Source organism: Haliotis rubra, unplaced genomic scaffold (genome assembly GCF_003918875.1).
Source record: "Haliotis rubra isolate DU_JTF1 unplaced genomic scaffold, ASM391887v1 Scf1300, whole genome shotgun sequence".
NCBI classification, from domain to species: domain Eukaryota; kingdom Metazoa; phylum Mollusca; class Gastropoda; order Lepetellida; family Haliotidae; genus Haliotis; species Haliotis rubra.
Window position 1 is genome coordinate 95,127 of NW_025765227.1, and position 20,625 is coordinate 115,751.

General features: G+C 40.4%; 1 protein-coding gene across 2 annotated transcripts in view; it reads right to left on the reverse strand.

Moving 5' to 3' along the window:
• LOC124267318 (deleted in malignant brain tumors 1 protein-like) overlaps nt 1-20,625 on the reverse strand; it is an 84,985-nt gene that overhangs the window by 60,236 nt on the left and 4,124 nt on the right. The window contains exons 3-14 of one of the 2 annotated variants that reach the window (XM_046702237.1): nt 13,139-13,198; nt 12,999-13,028; nt 12,483-12,530; nt 10,931-11,097; nt 8,275-8,398; nt 7,648-7,680; nt 6,899-6,958; nt 6,761-6,790; nt 6,533-6,568; nt 6,226-6,273; nt 4,857-5,023; nt 3,163-3,195 (exon numbers count right to left, since the gene is read on the reverse strand). In XM_046702237.1, the coding sequence (XP_046558193.1) occupies nt 3,163-3,195; nt 4,857-5,023; nt 6,226-6,273; nt 6,533-6,568; nt 6,761-6,790; nt 6,899-6,958; nt 7,648-7,680; nt 8,275-8,398; nt 10,931-11,097; nt 12,483-12,530; nt 12,999-13,028; nt 13,139-13,198 (836 nt within the window). The remainder of the gene's footprint in view (nt 1-3,162; nt 3,196-4,856; nt 5,024-6,225; nt 6,274-6,532; nt 6,569-6,760; nt 6,791-6,898; nt 6,959-7,647; nt 7,681-8,274; nt 8,399-10,930; nt 11,098-12,482; nt 12,531-12,998; nt 13,029-13,138; nt 13,199-20,625) is intronic. The other variant, XM_046702238.1, reaches the window with a different exon arrangement.

The window sequence follows — 20,625 nt, forward strand, 5'->3', positions numbered from 1 at the left end:
AGGGTCAGGTCATATGGAGATGACCCCTGAAACACTTGTTGAATCATGTCACGTGGTACAGTCACTTTGAAATCTCTGGGAGTCACAGGTGACACCATGACAGACGGGCAGGCTGATGAGGAAAAGAAAGAATGGGCCTTTCATGCAACATATAGCTACGACGGAAACATTTGATTTACTCATCGTTAGTTTTGAAACCTGATATTGTGCTGAAGTAAGTATCGAACAAACACATTACAGTGTTCAGCACAGTTACAACCAAAGTCCTTCCTCGATTGGCTGCCCTGTTACTAGGCGAGCCACGTGATGACACTTCCTGAAGACGATACCTAGCAACTTGTTGGATCTAATCTGTTACTGTCACCATACAGAGTTATTAACGCAAGCTTCCAGCCGATACAAGGTGATGTGAGGGGTAACAAGTTTTGACCATGCTATATATATACTACTGGACATCGATCATATAGAAGCAATTATGAGAGCTTCTCTATTACAAAGAAAACGGACCAGAGATCTCATACCATATGTTTTAATAATCAAATATAGGGCCAAGACTTTAGAACAAATCCAAAGATTAATGTTGTCTAAAGGTGTGTTTCTCACGTTGTTACATATGCATGTAAAATTCGCAGCCGACATACTTGACATGAAATATAAGATTCCATTGGGGGAAATAACTCATTTATAAGTATATACACTACTCTTCACATCACACACTGATAGACAGTTTTACTCCTACCTCGTGATGACCAGCCCACCAGGTGCTGCTCGGTTTCTAAGAATGATATAGGTATCAGGTGGAGGAGTGGAAGGTCAGTAGGTAGGGGTGTGGTGAGTGAGTTAGGTAGTAAGATAGGGGGTCTGGTGGAGTGAGGTTAGCAGGTAGGGGGTAGGGGTGGAGTGAGTTAGGTAGTGATAGTTAGGGGTCGTGTGGTGAGTGAGAGTGAGGGTAGTAGGTAGAGGTGTGGTGAGTGAGGCAGGCAGTAAATAGGGGTGTGGTTAGTGAGCTAGCAGGTAGTGCAGGAGTGAGTTGCAGCAGATAGGGTCCGGGTGAGTGAGCAGGCAGTAACAGGGTGTGGCTAATGAGCGAGGTAGCAGATAGGGTCCGCGAGTGAGCGAGGCAGTTGGAGGGTGAGAGGATGAGGCAGGAGTGAGCTATGGAGTGGAGTGAGGGATGTGACGAGCCACCGGCACGGGCATGGAGTGAGGCAGGTAGTGTGGAAAGGAGTGAGGGTCCCAGTGGAACAGCAAAAAAAAAAATCCAGTGAGTGTCCAAGGTGAGTGGTCTTGTGAGTGAGAGTATCTGACCCCAACAGCATGTATATGGACCCACTGAATGGATGGACACAGCATGAAGTGGCCACAGCCCAGCAGGATAGACGAACATGACCACAGTGGACACACACACACAGTATTGTAGAACGGACAACACACATAGGATGAGAATAAGGAAGACACAGGAGCCCCACAGTTGATCCCCAAGGACCCAGAACACGAAAGACACAGAAGGAAGGAACAGTGGAGAGGTGGAACCAGGATCAGAATCAGACACGAGAAGTGGCACACACATGGACAGACAAAGGACTGGAAGGAAGACACACACACACAGGAACGAGACACACAGAGGACAGGACAGCCACGAATCAGCCCACAATCCACAAGGACTGAGCCACTGAAATGACAGCCCCAGCTGAGAATGAAACACACAGGATGAGGGAGACACCAGGAAGGTGGTAGAGGTGGACACACTGATCCCACACAGGAAATGGAAAGAACAGTATATGGAATATGGAGACACAGATGGAGAGTGAATGGACCCCATAGAAGCCACAGCCGATCAGGCCCCACTGAAATAAATGGAAATGGAGACAACCACAACCACAGAAAGAAAATGAGGAGACCAACACACACACGACAGGAAGGAAATGGAAAAGGAACCAGGACACGGACAGACCAGAAGCACACACGGACATAACGAGAAGGACATAAACAGACCACTGACAGAGACAGACACCGAACACATGGACACACAGAAAGACAAGGAAGGAAAGGAAAGGACAGCCACAGGCACACAGACACATGCATGTACTGAGGAAGGACACACACACAAATATAAATAACACAGCCAGTGGACACACACACAGCAAAAGGAAATATGAACGGAGGAAAGGACGGAAGACACACACAGCCAGAGACAGAGTATGGAAAGCCAAGCACATGAAAAATGGAAATATACACATAAACATAAAGGAGCCCAGTGGACACAACGGATGGACATGGAGGCCACACCTGGAAAATAGAATTGATAAAATATGCAGGTGGAATTGGAGGAAAGAAAGGACAAAAGAATGATATAATAAAGAAAGAAAATTGGAATGAGATGAAAAGAACTTAATAATAAGAAAGAAAGAACACACACAGAAAAGAATTATTTAAAATAAAGAATAAATGGAAAATGAAAAGCAGTGGTGGCATGGGAGGAAATATGGAGATAAACACGGAAAGAGTAGGTGGAAAATAGACAGCCTTGGATATAAATGTGTTGGGACATGGAACACATAGATGAAGGAAATTACACAGGCAGGACATGGGACACACATGGTTCTTGTGGGAGGAAATGGAAGAAGGAGAATGGAATGGACAAAGAAAAACTCGATGTATATAATCACATTCGACGAACAAAACCGCATTTCTAGCTTTCGGACACATCTTACGTTTTCTGGGGTTTTGGACTGGTAAATATTATTGTGACTACATTGTATATCATTCTTTTCTTTTCACAGACCACCTCCGTGGTCTTGTGGAGGGGGCGTCGGCCCGGAGAGCGGTTGGTCGATGGCTTGATTTCTGGACACCTTCTACAAATCTACACTATCCTGCCTTTCACTATTGTATTATGGGGAGAAGCAAAATATAGACAAATTTTATGGATAACTGATTCTTTTGTTTCGTAAGTGCGACATTCGGATACAGATCCTCGTTCAGTTGCCAAGCACATGTGCGTGCGCGTCACAAGTTTAGTGCAATAAATCTAACAGAGACTTCGAACCTCATATCGTTTCACTACCTCTCAGTGTCATGTTTAAAAAGAGGGTCAAATGTACTAGCGAAATAATCAGCATTCAGAGGTTCAAGATATGCACTGAGCAGAATTATTCTTACCTGTCGTGGGATACGTCGGGAATGATGAGTCATCTACAATCAATCGAAAAAAGAATTTACTTCAGGCCCAACAGGGAACTTATGTAGTAGAATGGTCTCCGGACATAATTAGTCTACATTTGCACATCATTTACAAGTTTATCGTCTTGCTACTGTATGTGTCTTGTGTATGTCTCGTGGTGTTGTATCAATGTACATATGTCATAGTATGGTGTTCGTGGATGAGTGACCAGTCGTTTTAGATATGTATTATGTTTTTATGTATACATATATGTCATTTCATACGTAATCTCCATGAGCTTTGAGTAACTAACGCATACACAGGACGTATGTACTAGTAATTATAATTCCCAAAACTGTAGATTATGAATGCAAAGTAGAGCTGTTAAGATGAGAGTATAGGCAAGATAACAACATACCTGGACCATAGTACAGTTTGAAGCCTCTTTGGACATTGCTGCCGTCAGAAGTAAACACAACCCGGAAGTACCTCCCATAAAGATAAACATTGCCAGTCACGTCGTTTCCATGTTGGTCATAAATCTGTAAATAACTTAGTCTTAAGGTAACAAATCTAAACACATGTAAGAATGATATTTCAGGATCATTGTCAAAACTGTCTTGAAATTTCACAGTGTCATTGAATTTGTTTTATGTATAAATTCCCGATTGTGGTGTTTATTGTATTTGGATAACCTTCTTGCCTTTTCCATGTGTTTTAATGTGCTTTTCCATTCGTGTTTCGTGAGGGACATTTCAGTGTATTTTGCGTTGCATATTTCGTCACTATGAGTGCCGATCAGATATACTTTTGTCGTGTTGTGTGTTTTTTCGAATACCTTGTATTAACCCTATCCGATTCATAAAAACATTCGAGACATTCAGCCATTGTGTCTTATGAACTTATTTCTATCTTTCTGTTTGTTTGTACATAAAGCAGCAGAATCTCTGCATTCATGTAATCACACCATTCATGTAATTGTCGATGCTTTTATATACATTGTACGCCCAGTGGAGATTGTTGTGGAGTACTCGAGATTTGTCATTCTATCGCTTTGACGTTGTATATTGTTGCACCTTGTGAGTATTCATAAAACTCAAAAGGGTTTTGTTGCTCTATTGTATGCATGTAATTGTGTGTTTGGATGTGTGATATGTTCATGTTATTGCGTTTGTCGGCTGTCAGGTATGTCTTGTTCACTAGCTGGAGTCGGCGAGTCTGACCACCTGATCCCGTTATTCTCCTCCTACGACAAGCATGGGCTACTGAAGACCAATTCTAACCCGGATCTTCACGGGTCACATCAATAAGGGGAAAGGACGGGAAGCATGTGATATGAAAGCATACAACTTTATAGATAACATTGACTACACCCTTGTAATGATAGGTGATGCCTGTCACAAAATAGTATGCACATATACTTCTCAGCAATATTCAATATTAGCTTGATAACGGTGTAAGAATCCACATCGAAACGTCGCTCTTTTCAGTAAGCAAGATGTTCCTATCTGTATAATTGTACGCTTCCTCACCTACCCTCCAACGTCAAGAATGCCAATCACACAACAAAACATATTATCGCGATTCAGGCTGATCGAACTACATACATTCACATATCCTTCAAACATCGATCAATCAGTGCTCGGTTTGTTTCACGTTACTGTATGAGAGAGATTGGGTATATCTACTATACCACAAGATGGTCACAGCAAGACTCCATGACTTTGTCGACGACGCGAAGGTAGACGTAAGTGCCAGGGTCGATGATGTATTCGCAGCGGGCGTTGTTGAAGTAGTCCCCTGGGTAGTTAGGAGATGTGATGTACCCCGACAAGCTGTTGCCGTGTTTTGTTCCGCAGCCTGAAATGTTGTAATTGTACATTCACCTATGATGACAGAACATCAATTAGAGCAATTATCAACTACAGCTTTTGGATGTTGTATCATTTATAAGGATTGTCAGAGCTTGCTGGGGTGAGTAACCAGTGACTCAGTGTAGTCACTGCATGTATAATTATCAATTATGCACTTATAAAAATCGTCCACACAAAAATACATAGATGTTATTGAGAAAAGATAACAAAGCTGAAGTGGAAACGATCGCTTTCTGTGTTACATAATAAGCAATAAGAGTTCCAAGCCTAACAATAAACCCATAACAGTTAACAGGTATTAAGTACTATACTATCCATGCTCACATAATAGATTTGAACCAGATATATACAACATGGGAAAATATATCTACGGGCATCAAGGTGTTGATAAAACTTTGGTGAGACATGGCTACCGTGCCGTCATCAAGCAGATCCAACTGATAATGAGAAGATAATAAGGAGTCACACATGCGACCATGTCATCTCTAGGGGACGATGCTCCCTACGTTTGCGCTCTTGAAGGATGGACAACGGCGTCCAAGAGTGGAAGTAAATGTAAATGACTTCATTTCTGTTCTGGGGGATTTTTATACAACAAGGAGGATGCTTTCTACCCAGAGTGATTCATGTGCTCCAGCATTGTAGGTGGGCCTGAGAGCGGAATAGAGCATCTTGGTCCGGAATCTTTAAGAAAGCATCGTGTATGTAACATCATTAGGTTCGACTTGGATGGTTACGTAGAAAGGATTTCGTTTACGAAATCATTTTCACCAGTTGGAATTTGTACTCATGATCGAACATATACTATATTCCCGATAATTGTGTTCCCCTCAAAACTCACAGTTCAAAGTCGAAACTTGTCATGTGTGTCAATAACCAACGAATTCATTTAATTCAAAATCATAACCATGGCAATCACAAACACATACTGCCAGAAATCAACAACTCACTTATAACACTGCAGTAAGTGATAACATGTAGAAGGTGTCTCCATGTGTTTTAAGTTGCTGTAGCACATGTCGAGAAAAGAAAGTGAGAAAAGCTAGTTCCGATGTCTTCGTTTTGAAGTCGAACGTCTTGACTATCTCTTACTATTAATGTGACTTCCCATCTCTGGCACATATGTTCAACGTTTCAACAAGAATGTGTGTGTCCTCGTCTATTGGTATTTTGCAACTCAACACATACCGTAACTGCTGCCAGATGACGTCTGATATCGCCAGTCCGACGTGGTTCCTAAAAATATTGAATTGGTAAATATTTGCAAGTGGAATTGATGTTTGTTTCATCGCAAAAGAACAAACATAAAACTTGTTATGAACTGAGAAATTATATTTTGCATAAAAGAAACTTTAATTTCAATAATATGTTGGCGCTAGTTCAAAACTGAACATTATAACCTTCACAAAACATTCAATTCAAAATGCTTGCAGAAAAAATATAAAACTGCAGAATAAATGTAAAACTGCAGAATAAATGTAAAACTCGATTTTACCTTCGGTGCTTGCGTAAGGCCATCGGGAGCCCCAGCCTAAGGAGATTAATCACTTTTGTTAGTATAACAGTCCCTGTAGGTGTGGTATGAAAATCACAAATGTCGGTAGACAGTTCCTGGATTATGTAAGTCGTCTGTGTCAGTATCACGGTTCATAGACGTTGAGAATGAAAGTCATAATTCTTATATCGCGGATATGTTGCACCTTTTGAGTATTGAAACACTTACCTCTGTCTGTAGTGGACCAATACCACGGGTCTGTGGAGGAAAATGAAACATGTCTCAGAATATTCTAAAAACTGTGTGAACGGACGTTTCTTTGAAAAAGCACCCTTGACCTCAGTCTTCATATTTCGCAATACTCACATGTGGTCGCCATTCCATTCCAAGGGTAGGGGCTTGATGACCGTCTGTTGTAACTTGAGTCTGGTGGAAAGATTTAGAAAATGTATTTCAAGATCAGACGCATGAAGTGTCTTAATTCGACATTGTGTCCGCATTTCGTCTGACATGACCAAGCACCCGGTAACCAATTGCAATGATCTTCTAATCTTAGTGCTTGGTTGCCAAAATCAAAATAGTTTTGTGTGTAAACTCGATGTATATAATCACATTTGACGAACAAAACCAATTTCCAACTTTCGGACATATTTTACGTTTTCAGGGTTTTTTTGACTGGTAAATCTTATTGAGACTATATCCTTTTTCATTTCACAGACCACCTCCGTGGTCTTGTGGAGGGAGCCTCGGCCCGCAGACCGGATGATCGATGGCTCGATTTCTGGACACCTGCTGCAAAACTATACTGAGAGTTGGCACTTGTTATCCTGACTTTCACTATAGCATTATGGGGGAAAAGCAAATAATTGACAAACTTTATGGATAACAACTTATTTTGTTTCGTAAATGCGACATTTCTATATAGATGTCTGTACTGTTGTCAAGCACATGTGCGTTGGCATCGCAAATTAGTGCAATAAGTTTAAACGCCACCTCGAACACCATTTCATCTCACCACCGTGCACTTTCATCTTAATAAAGATGGTCAAATGTACGAGCGAAATAATCAGCATTCAGAGTTTCAAATTATGCATTGAGCAGAAGTACATGCTTACCTGTAGAGAGATACGCCGCGATTGATGAATAATCTACAATCAATCGAAAGAGCATTTACTGCAGACCCAAAAGGGGAACTTACGTGGTACAATTATCTCCTGACATCATTACTCTTTGTACTATTGTGTCTCGCTACTGTATGCATGTGTGTAATTTCACACACACAAACATGTATATTACATAAGTGTATGTGTGTGTGTGTGTGTGTGTGTTTGGTTTTTTGTTTGTTTGTTTATTTTGTTTGTTTGTTGTTGGTTTTGGGGGGTTTTTTTCTTTTTTGTTGTTTGTGTGTGTGTGTGTGTGTGTGTGTGTGTGTGTGTACACATATGTGTCATGGCATTGTATACATGTATAGCTTTGTGACGTAATATTGTACATGTATCATGGTATTATATGCATGTGCATGTTTCGTACTTTTGTGTTGATTGATATGCGTGTGGACAGGTTATGTATACCATACACATGGTTCGTGGCATTATTGCTTGATTCGTCATCTACATGGGTTTACAGTAACTAATGCATACACAGGACGTATGTAAATATTTTTGAATTCCCAAACTGTATAATTATTCATGCGATGTAGATCTGTTAAGATAGGATACTAGGAAAGACAACTATATACTTACCTGGGCCATAGTACAGTTTGAAGCCTCTATAGACTTCGCTACTGTCAGAAGTAAACACCACCCGGAAGTACCTCCCATAAAGATAGTCGGTGTCAGTCACGTTGTTGTCATGTTGATCATATATCTGCAAAAATACGTCTAAACAAACTGAAACAGATTTAAGACTCATATTTTAGAAATCTTTGTCAAAATATACCATGCTCAGTGTCATTGTGTTTTGAATGCATTGTCCCAGTGTGTATCTGGACAACCAATTCGTACCCTTCTTGCTTTTTTCCTGTTTTGTGTTTGTTCATATGTTTTGAGGTGCATTTCAATGTATTTTGCTCAGCTTGTTTTGCCACTATGGGTGTACATGTACCCACCGGCCATAAGATTATCGTTGTATTATCCCTATTTGATAATCATTCATGAACAACATGGTACTGTGGTTCACTGGCGCTGTTGGTGGACTAAAGTCCTTGAGTGAGGTTCGTCATAGGGTTAGTGGTATGTTTCAATTATGCTGACTCACAGCTACAAATGAACTGTTTGGGCTGAGAAATTCGGCCACTGCGTCACGAATGTACTTATTTCAATCTTTCTTTTTTTCTTTCTTACTTTTGTTTATAAGCAGGACAGATTTCCGGACTTGGTGTATAAATCTCTAGTCATGAAAATGTAGAACTACGGCATATGTTCGTATAGTTTGTCAGTCAGCATATATATATATATATATATATATATATCATCAACACGTTATTCTGATGCAATTTGCATAATGAATATACATGACCAGCTTTCTAACGACATTAGCATCTGTTGATGGCAAGAGCATATTATATTTGTTACGCGTACTGTTTAAAGTTAATATAAATTTAGTAAGCATGTACTTGTCATGCAATTTTTTATACCGGCCACACACCATCAAGAAATGGTATTCATCTTCGATGTAGCTTTCATTACACACAGTGCACACACTTTTATCTATAGGAATATCGACATATCTGTTTCTATTTTGAGACCATAAAACTGCAACGAAAGTGCGTCATGGACACGCTGAAGTTTGCCATTGTTAATCAGTTGAGGTATAATTTCGTTCCAAAGATACCTTTAAAGAAAGTTTGAAGCTTTAGAAATGTGGAAAAGAGAGGAATGTCAGTCCTATTCAAACGAACATTTTTATCTTGCCGTAAGTTCCGATATTAGGATTCTTTATTACTTACTGTTTGTGACTCCGAGACATAGCCAAATCCAACTCCAAACAAGAAATACTTCAATTTGGAAACTCAAATATTTTTGAAGGCATTTAATACCACTTCTATGGATACCTTACATTAGGCATATATAAAAATCTAATCCATAATTTTATAGAACGTTTAAATGCAATAAAATACAATAGGTATCTGATACATTCACCCAGTACTGTGTAAGTTTGTGTCGATGCCTTCACTCCAAGGAAGCGTTTACACGTGAATGGTTTCTATATTTGTTACACTATCTAGCCCCCTAAATTCAGACCCACAGAGTAAAATAAGCATAACTTTAGTATCAAATATATTAAAGAGTAATTCAAACGGAGTTGGGTTAAATCTATGCAATGTCCATTATATGCCTAACAGAACTGTTCTAGCCATGAAAGCCGCACTTTTTTGAATGGTTAGCCCACGCTATTGTTTTTGTAAAAGTAATACCCCAATATTTACAAAATGGCACGCACTCGAGACATTTCTCTCCATAATACCATTTTCCCCCATTTGCACCTGTAAACACCAGATTTATTGTGCAAATACTGAACGCTTTAAGATTAGGACATTTTTAAAAAGTCGTGTGTGATCTGGATTTCTTGTAATTCACTTGATTGTTTACAACCTGATGTTACAAGAATACTGCCGTGTCGTATCAGGCAATGAACCAATTGGGTGGTTTGTGGGTCCTACTTGGAACATACCCTATCCCTTTGGCATATTTTTTTTTATGTTTTTTACATTTTATGCCCAGTGGAAACTGTGATGATTTACTCGAGACTCATCATGCTTTTATATCTACGAATATCAAGAGGGTTTGGTTGCTTGTATTGTATGCATGTACATGTGTTTGGTTTCTGTGATCTGTTCATGTTCATTGGTTTGTAGGCTGACAAGTATGTAAGTATGCATATATACTTTTCATCACTTGGGTGTGAGTGAGTGAGTTTAGTTTTTCGCCGCACTCAGCAATATTTCAGATATATGGCGCCGGTTCACTTGGTCAATACTAGCTTGATAACGTTGTAGGAATCTATATCGAATCATTCCTCTTTTCAACAAACAAGAAGTTGTTATCTGTAAAATTGTGTCCTTATTTACTTTTAGAATGCCAATCATGAGACATACAAATGTATTATTGTGATTCACGCTGATCGAACTACATACATTCTCATATCCTGGGGCGGTGGGGTAGCCTAGTGGTTAAGGCGTTCGCTCGTCACGCCTAAGGTCAGGGTTCGATTCCCCACATGGGTACAATGTGTTAAGCCCATTTCTGGTGTCCCCCGCCGTGATATTGCTGGAATATTTGCTAAAAGCGGCGTAAAACCAAACTCACTCACTCGCTCACATATCCTTCAAACATCGATCAATCAGTGCTCGGTTTGTTTCCACGTTACTGTATGAGAGATTGGGTATATATACTATACCACGAGATGGTCACAGCAAGGCTCCAGGTTTTTGTCGACAACGTGAAGGTAGACGTAAGTGCCAGGGTCGATAATGTATTCGCAGTGGGCGTTGTTGAAGTAGTCCCCTGGGTAGTTAGGAGATGTGATGTACCCCGACAAGCTGTTGCTGTGTTTTGTTCCGCAGCCTGAAATGTTGTAATTGTACATTCACCTATGATGACAGAACATCAATTAGAGCATTTATCATCAACAGCTTTTGGATGTTGTATCATTAATAAGGATGGTCAGAGCTTGCTGGGGTGAGTCCCCAGTTACACAACTGTACAGTGTAGCCACTGTCTGCTCGATTATCAATGAAGCACGTTTACAAACCATACAGATAAAACTAGACAGACAATATTGAACATAGATGGCACTTAAATGTAAATAAATGTTCTACATCAAATTCGAAGTACGACGTCAATAACAAACGAATTCATTTTTTTCAAAATCACATTGAAACACGTATTGCTAGACTGTCTATTACTATTAATTTTACACTCTTCAAAAATAACAACACACAGGTGATTTGGAGAATAATGGACTCATGTTGTCTGCAGCCAAAACAATACAAATATAGTTACTATTTCTTTCCAAAACGTCATGTTTGTAAACAGCTTTAGCGCCAAAACACGGCAATTCTTACCTTTTCCATTGTTTTTGAAGCGTTTGAATAAATATTTGCCAAAACGTCTCAAAGAAGCACCAGCATGCAAGCATGCAGTATAAAAAGCAAGCGTTGTGATTAATTTTGTCATTCGTTTTTGCCAGGAAACGAGGAAATCGTCATGCCACGACTGAGCGTCGCCAATACAGCACCCGAGGATATGATTTAATGGTGGTTCAGGGGATCTGACAGCAAATCAGTACATCATCGAAGTCCTTGCACTTCACATGCTTCCGATTATGGACCGACAGAGGGAGTTGTTCCAGCATGACAACGCCACGTCACATACAGCACGCGTTACGGTCCTCTGCCTTGCCGAATTCTAACGTCAATGTCTTGTCATGGCCTTCCCGATCGCCAGATCTAAACCTGATAGAAAACCTACGGGATGAACTCGATCGACGTGTACATCAACGTCAAACACGCCTCTGACACACTTTCACAACTGGAAGAGTGGGGAAGAATTCCACAAGAGCGACTTCGTCGACTTATCCAGTCTCTGCCGAGACGGTGCCGAGCAGTGATTGCTTTCAATGGCGGCCATACAAAGTACTGTCTTTGACGCCATCTTGTGGACTCGAGTAAACAGAAACATAATAATAAAGGATGCTGTTGTGTTGACGAAGTCCTTGTCTATAAACGTGTGAATTGTCACCTCTTCACCATTGACATTCCATGAAATAATTGTTCTAACGCAATAAATTCTTTTAAGAGAGTACTTTCTACCGCTGCCTTGACTGACACATATTTTCCAAACGAGACGTTCAACGTTGCAAGAGGAATTTGTGTGTTCCCGTCTATTTGGTATTTTGCGCTCGGTGATAGTATTCCATATATATCCTATTCGTGAAAATGATCACCTACCGTAACTGCTGCCAGATGACGTCTGATATCGCCAGTCCGACGTGGTTCCTAAAAATATTGAATTGAATTGGTTAATATTTGCAAGTGGAATCGATTTTTGTTTTACCGCAAAAACACCAGACATAGCAGTTGTTACGAACTCAGAACTTATATTTGGCATAAAAAGAACTTTAAGTTTAATAATATGCGTTGGCGCTTGCTCATTACTGAACACCTTCACAAAACATTCATTTGACAACGTTTGCAGAATATATGTAAAACTGCAGAATAAATGTTACACTCGATTTTACCTTCGTAAGGCCATCGGGAGCCCCAGCCTAAGGAAATTAATCACTTTTGTTAACAAAACAGTCCCTGTAGGTGTGGTATGAAAATCACAAATGTCGATAGAACAGTTCCTATACGTGGAGTTTGAAAGTCACACGTGTCAGTATCTCACTTCATACACGTGGAGTTTGAAAATCATAATTCATATATCGCGGATATGTTGCACCTTGTGAGAATTGAAACACTTACCTCTGTCTGTAGTGGCCCCATACCACGGGTCTGTGGAGGAAAATGAAACATGTCTCAGAATATTTTACAGTTGGTGTGAACGGACATTTTTCTTTGAAAAAGCACCCTTGACCTCAGTCTTCATATTTCGCAATACTCACATGTGGTCGCCATTCCATTCCAAGGGTAAGAGCTTGATGACCGTCTGTTGTAACTGGAGTCTGGTGGAGAGAGTTAGAAAATGTATTTCAAGATCAGACGCATGAAATGTTTTAATTGACATTATGTACTCATATTTGTCTGTCATGACTAAGCACCCGCATAAACAATGATCAACATACCAGTCATATTGCTTGGATGCCAATTTCAAAACAGTTTTGTGTACAAACTCCATCTATATAAACAAAACCACATTTCTAACTTTTGGACACATTTTAATTTTTCTTGGTTTATATAATATACTTTCTGTAAATGAAAATAACAATGCCGATAAAACAGTTCCTGCACGTGGGATATGAGTATTACATGTGTGGCATAATGTTTTTCTCGAAGTAGGGTATGTACATCACATGTATTGCTATAGCGCGTCCTGCACTCGGCGTTTATATATGTCATCCATCGTTATAACGGTTGCAGTAGTGGGTATGTGCATCCTATGTATAACGGTTCCGGCATTCGGGGTTTCAGTATGACATATATCAGTATGACGGTTCCTGTAGGATGGGTTTATATATGATATATATCAGCATGACTCTTTCTGTAGGAGAGGTTTAAATACGACATATATCAGTATGACTCTTCCTGTAGGAGGGGATTACATATGACATATATCAGCACGACTCTTCCTGTAGGAGGGGATTATATATGACATACATCAGTATGACGGTTCCCATAGGAGGAGTTTATATATGACATATATCAGTATGACGGTTCCTGTAGGAGGGGTTTATATATGACATATATCAGTATGACGGTTCCTATAGGGGAGGTTTATATATGACATATATCAGTATGACGGTTAATGTGGGAGGGGTTTACATATGACCTGTATCAGTATGACGGTTCCTGTAGGAGGGGTTTATATATGACATATATCAATATGACGGTTCCTATAGGGGAGGTTTAAATATGCCATTTATCAGTATGACGGTTCCTGTAGGAGGGGTATATATATGACATATATCAATATGACGGTTCCTATAGGGGAGGTTTAATTATGACATATATCAGTATGACGGTTAATGTTGGACGGGTTTACATCTGACCTGTATCAGTATGACGGTTCCTGTAGGAGGGGTTTATAAATGACATATATCAGTATGACGGTTCCTATAGGGGAGGTTTAAATATGACATATATCAGTATGACGGTTAATGTGGGAGGGGTTTACATAGGACCTGTATCAGTATGACGGTTCCTGTAGGAGGGGTTTATATATGGCATATATCAGTATGACGGTTAATGTGGGAGGGGTTTACATATGACCTGTATCAGTATGACGGTTCCTGTAGGAGAGGTTTATATATGACATATATCAGTATGACGCTTACGGTTCCTGTAAGGGGGGATTTATATGACATATATCAGTATGACTCTTCCTGTAGGAGGGATTATAAATGACATAATATTATATCAGTGAGACGGTTCCTGTAGGAGGGGTTTATATATGACATATATCAGTATGACGGTTCCGGTAGGAGGAGTTTCTTTTTTACATAAGTCAGTTTGACAGATCTTGTTGTTGGGTTTTATATATGGCATGCATTATATTAACTATTTCTTTTTGGGGGAAAACGGGCATCACATGCAACGGTATACTAGTTGCTGCAATCTGGGTTATGTATGACATGTATCGGTATACTAGTTGCTGCAATCTGGGTATATGTATGACATGTATCGGTATACTAGTTGCTGCAATCTGGGTTATGTATGACATGTATCGGTATACTAGTTGCTGCAATCTGGGTTTATGTATGACATGTATCGGTATACTAGTTGCTGCAATCTGGGTTTATGTATGACATGTATCGGTATACTAGTTGCTGCAATCTGGGTTTATGTATGACATGTATCGGTATACTAGTTGCTGCAGTCTGGGTTTATGTATGACATGTATCGGTATACTAGTTGCTGCAATCTGGGTTTATGTATGACATGTATCGGTATACTAGTTGCTGCAATCTGGGTTTATGTATGACATGTATCGGTATACTAGTTGCTGCAATCTGGGTTTATGTATGACATGTATCGGTATACTAGTTGCTGCAGTCTGGGTTTATGTATGACATGTATCAGTATACTAGTTGCTGCAATCTGGGTATATGTATGACATGTATCGGTATACTAGTTGCTGCAATCTGGGTTTATGTATGACATGTATCGGTATACTAGTTGCTGCAATCTGGGTTTATGTATGACATGTATCGGTATACTAGTTGCTGCAGTCTGGGTTTATGTATGACATGTATCGGTATACTAGTTGCTGCAATCTGGGTTTATGTATGACATGTATCGGTATACTAATTGCTGCAATCTGGGTATATGTATGACATGTATCGGTATACTAGTTGCTGCAATCTGGGTATATGTATGACATGTATCGGTATACTAGTTGCTGCAATCTGGGTTTATGTATGACATGTATCGGTATACTAGTTGCTGCAATCTGGGTATATGTATGACATGTATCGGTATACTAGTTGCTGCAATCTGGGTTTATGTATGACATGTATCGGTATACTAGTTGCTGCAATCTGGGTTTATGTATGACATGTATCGGTATACTAGTTGCTGCAATCTGGGTGTATGTATGACATGTATCGGTATACTAGTTGCTGCAATCTGGGTTTATGTATGACATGTATCGGTATACTAATTGCTGCAATCTGGGTATATGTATGACATGTATCGGTATACTAGTTGCTGCAATCTAGGTTTATGTATGACATGTATCGGTATACTAGTTGCTGCAATCTAGGTTTATGTATGACATGTATCGGTATACTAGTTGCTGCAATCTGGGTGTATGTATGACATGTATCGGTATACTAGTTGCTGCAATCTGGGTTTATGTATGACATGTATCGGTATACTAGTTGCTGCAATCTGGATGTATGTATGACATGTATCGGTATACTGGCTCCTGTATAAGGGATATGCAGATTACTACACCAGTGTCTTTCAGGTACGTATAGAGCCACTTGAGAGTCGAACAGGTACACATTTTATATTTTGTCAACGTCGTGGCGCAGTAATACACAACGCAACCGACTTGTTTGAAAAAGTAAGTCCGTGGCAGGGGAAATAGGAGAGGACCGATGCCGTTAAATATGTTATAAATTTAATATATTGTACGTGAGTAGTTATTATTAGGTAAGTACCTGACAAGGTAAGGATGTCATCTGTGGGATGACTCCACGCCCTGCTACAGTAGCGATATTCTATTTTGATATTAAAAATATATTTGAACAGAAGCGAGGGAAGCACGTTGCCAATCTTTGCTCGCTCCGCTCGTATAAAGAAAGACTAGTCATTTTTCTCTGATGCGCAGCTCTGTTTGCGCTACAGTTTGCCTGTGCCTTGAAATAAACACCACTTGTCGTTGCATATGTCCCAGCATAGCTACGAGGTCGGCCTACAAACGGACATATCACGTGGTGGTAATCAAGAACGACGATTGATCTAAATTCAATTATTTTTTGCTTTGGTTGGCCCTGATTGGCGTGATTCCTGTAGATTAGTTTTGATCAAGCAGATCAACAATATTTATAGATGTTATAAGGACGATATGTCTTACATACAGTAAAGCTTACATACACGCCTTACTGTCGCACATATCGAGAAAAGAGAGGAGGAAAGTGAGTTAGTAATGTCATCGTTTCGAAGTCGAACGTCTTCACTGTCTATTGCTATAAATGTTACTTTCTACCGCTGCCTAGACTGACATATTTTTCCACGTTGCAAGAGGAATTTGTGTGTTCCCATCTATTTGCTATTTTGCGCTCGGTGATAGTATTCCATATATATCCTATTCGTACAAATGATCACCTAACGTAACTGCTGCCAGATGACGTCTGATATCGCCAGTCCGACGTGGTTCCTAAAAATAATAAGTTACTGTAGAATTGGGTACTATTTGCAAAAGGAATTTATGTTTGCTTCAGCACAAAGATTGGAAATAACACCTGTGAACTAAGAAAATAAAGTTTGCATGAAAGGAACTTGAAGCTAAAGAGTAATGTGCGTAGGCGCCAAGTTCTACTGAACACCATAACCTTCACAAAACATTCATTTGAAAATGATCTTCATGACGCGTATCATTGTAAGGATTCCTGTAGATAGAGTGTGTACATCCTGTGTATCATTGTAAGGATTCCTGTAGATAGAGTGTGTACATCCAGTGTATCGTTGTAAGGGTTCCTGTAGATAGAGTGTGTACATCTCGTGTATCATTGTAAGGATTCCTGTAGATAGAGTGTGTACATCAAGTGTATCGTTGTAAGGGTTCCTGTAGATAGAGTGTGTACATCCAGTGTATCGTTGTAAGGGTTCCTGTAGATAGAGTGTGTACATCCAGTGTATCGTTGTAAGGGTTCCTGTAGATAGAGTGTGTACATCCTGTGTATCGTTGTAAGGGTTCCTGTAGATAGAGTATGTACATCCCGTGTACCGTTGTAAGGGTTCCTGTAGATAGAGTGTGTACATCCCGTGTATCGTTGTAAGGGTTCCTGTAGATAGAGTGTGTACATCCTGTGTATCGTTGTAAGGGTTCCTGTAGATAGAGTGTGTACATCTCGTGTATCGTTGTAAGGGTTCCTGTAGATAGAGTGTGTACATCCTGTGTATCGTTGTAAGGGTTCCTGTAGATAGAGTATGTACATCTCGTGTATCGTTGTAAGGGTTCCTGTAGATAGAGTGTGTACATCCAGTGTATCGTTGTAAGGGTTCCTGTAGATAGAGTAGAGTAGAGTGTACATCCGTGTATCGTTGTAAGGATTCCTGTAGATAGCGTATGTACATCCAGTGTATCGTTGTAAGGGTTCCTGTAGATAGAGTGTGTACATCCAGTGTATCGTTGTAAGGATTCCTGTAGATAGAGTATGTACATCCAGTGTATCGTTGTAAGGGTTCCTGCAGATAGAGTGTGTACATCCAGTGTATCGTTGTAAGGGTTCCCTGTAGATAGAGTGTGTACATCCCGTGTTTCGTTGTAAGGGTTCCCGTAGATAGAGTATGTACATCCCGTGTATCGTTGTAAGGGTTCCTGTAGATAGAGTGTGTACATCCCGTGTATCGTTGTAAGGGTTCCTGTAGATAGAGTGTGTACATCCCGTGTATCGTTGTAAGGGTTCCTGTAGATAGAGTATGTACATCCCGTGTATCGTTGTAAGGGTTCCTGTAGATAGAGTATGTACATCCGTGTATCGTTGTAAGGGTTCCTGTAGATAGAGTGTGTACATCCTGTGTATCGTTGTAAGGGTTCCTGTAGATAGAGTGTGTACATCTCGTGTATCGTTGTAAGGGTTCCTGTAGATAGAGTGTGTACATCCCGTGTATCGTTGTAAGGGTTCCTGTAGATAGAGTATGTACATCCCGTGTATCGTTGTAAGGGTTCCTGTAGATAGAGTGTGTACATCCCGTGTATCGTTGTAAGGGTTCCTGTAGATAGAGTGTGTACATCCCGTGTATCGTTGTAAGGGTTCCTGTAGATAGAGTATGTACATCCAGTGTATCGTTGTAAGGGTTCCTGTAGATAGAGTATGTACATCCAGTGTATCGTTGTAAGGGTTCCTGTAGATAGAGTATGTACATCCAGTGTATCGTTGTAAGGGTTCCTGTAGATAGAGTGTGTACATCCAGTGTATCGTTGTAAGGGTTCCTGTAGATAGAGTGTGTACATCCCGTGTATCGTTGTAAGGGTTCCTGTAGATAGAGTATGTACATCCTGTGTATCGTTGTAAGGGTTCCTGTAGATAGAGTGTGTACATCCCGTGTATCGTTGTAAGGGTTCCTGTAGATAGAGTGTGTACATCCCGTGTATCGTTGTAAGGGTTCCTGTAGATAGAGTGTGTACATCCAGTGTATCGTTGTAAGGGTTCCTGTAGATAGAGTGTGTACATCCCGTGTATCGTTGTAAGGGTTCCTGTAGATAGAGTGTGTACATCCCGTGTATCGTTGTAAGGGTTCCTGTAGATAGAGTGTGTACATCCTGTGTATCGTTGTAAGGGTTCCTGTAGATAGAGTGTGTACATCCCGTGTATCGTTGTAAGGGTTCCTGTAGATAGAGTGTGTACATCCTGTGTATCGTTGTAAGGGTTCCTGTAGATAGAGTATGTACATCTCGTGTATCGTTGTAAGGGTTCCTGTAGATAGAGTGTGTACATCCCGTGTATCGTTGTAAGGGTTCCTGTAGATAGAGTGTGTACATCCCGTGTATCGTTGTAAGGATTCCTGTAGATAGCGTATGTACATCCAGTGTATCGTTGTAAGGATTCCTGTAGATAGAGTATGTACATCCAGTGTATCGTTGTAAGGGTTCCTGTAGATAGAGTGTGTACATCCAGTGTATCGTTGTAAGGGTTCCTGTAGATAGAGTGTGTACATCCCGTGTTTCGTTGTAAGGGTTCCCGTAGATAGAGTATGTACATCCCGTGTATCGTTGTAAGGTTTCCTGTAGATAGAGTGTGTACATCCCGTGTATCGTTGTAAGGGTTCCCAGATGAGCTATGTACATATCGTTGTAAGGGTTCCCGTAGATAGAGTGTGTACATCCCGTGTATCGTTGTAAGGGTTCCTGTAGATAGAGTGTGTACATCCTGTGTATCGTTGTAAGGGTTCCTGTAGATAGAGTGTGTACATCCAGTGTATCGTTGTAAGGGTTCCTGTAGATAGAGTGTGTACATCCCGTGTATCGTTGTAAGGGTTCCTGTAGATAGAGTGTGTACATCCTGTGTATCGTTGTAAGGGTTCCTGTAGATAGAGTGTATCGTACATCCTCGTGTATCGTTGTAAGGGGTTCCTGTAGATAGAGTGTGTACATCCTGTGTATCGTTGTAAGGGTTCCTGTAGATAGAGTATGTACATCCAGTGTATCGTTGTAAGGGTTCCTGTAGATAGAGTGTGTACATCTCGTGTATCGTTGTAAGGGTTCCTGTAGATAGAGTGTGTACATCCCGTGTATCGTTGTAAGGATTCCTGTAGATAGCGTATGTACATCCAGTGTATCGTTGTAAGGTTCCTGTAGATAGAGTGTGTACATCCAGTGTATCGTTGTAAGGATTCCTGTAGATAGAGTATGTACATCCAGTGTATCGTTGTAAGGGTTCCTGTAGATAGAGTGTGTACATCCAGTGTATCGTTGTAAGGGTTCCTGTAGATAGAGTGTGTACATCCAGTGTATCGTTGTAAGGGTTCCCGTAGATAGAGTGTGTACATCCCGTGTATCGTTGTAAGGGTTCCTGTAGATAGAGTGTGTACATCCCGTGTATCGTTGTAAGGGTTCCTGTAGATAGAGTGTGTACATCCAGTGTATCGTTGTAAGGGTTCCTGTAGATAGAGTGTGTACATCCTGTGTATCGTTGTAAGGGTTCCTGTAGATAGAGTATGTACATCCAGTGTATCGTTGTAAGGGTTCCTGCAGATAGAGTGT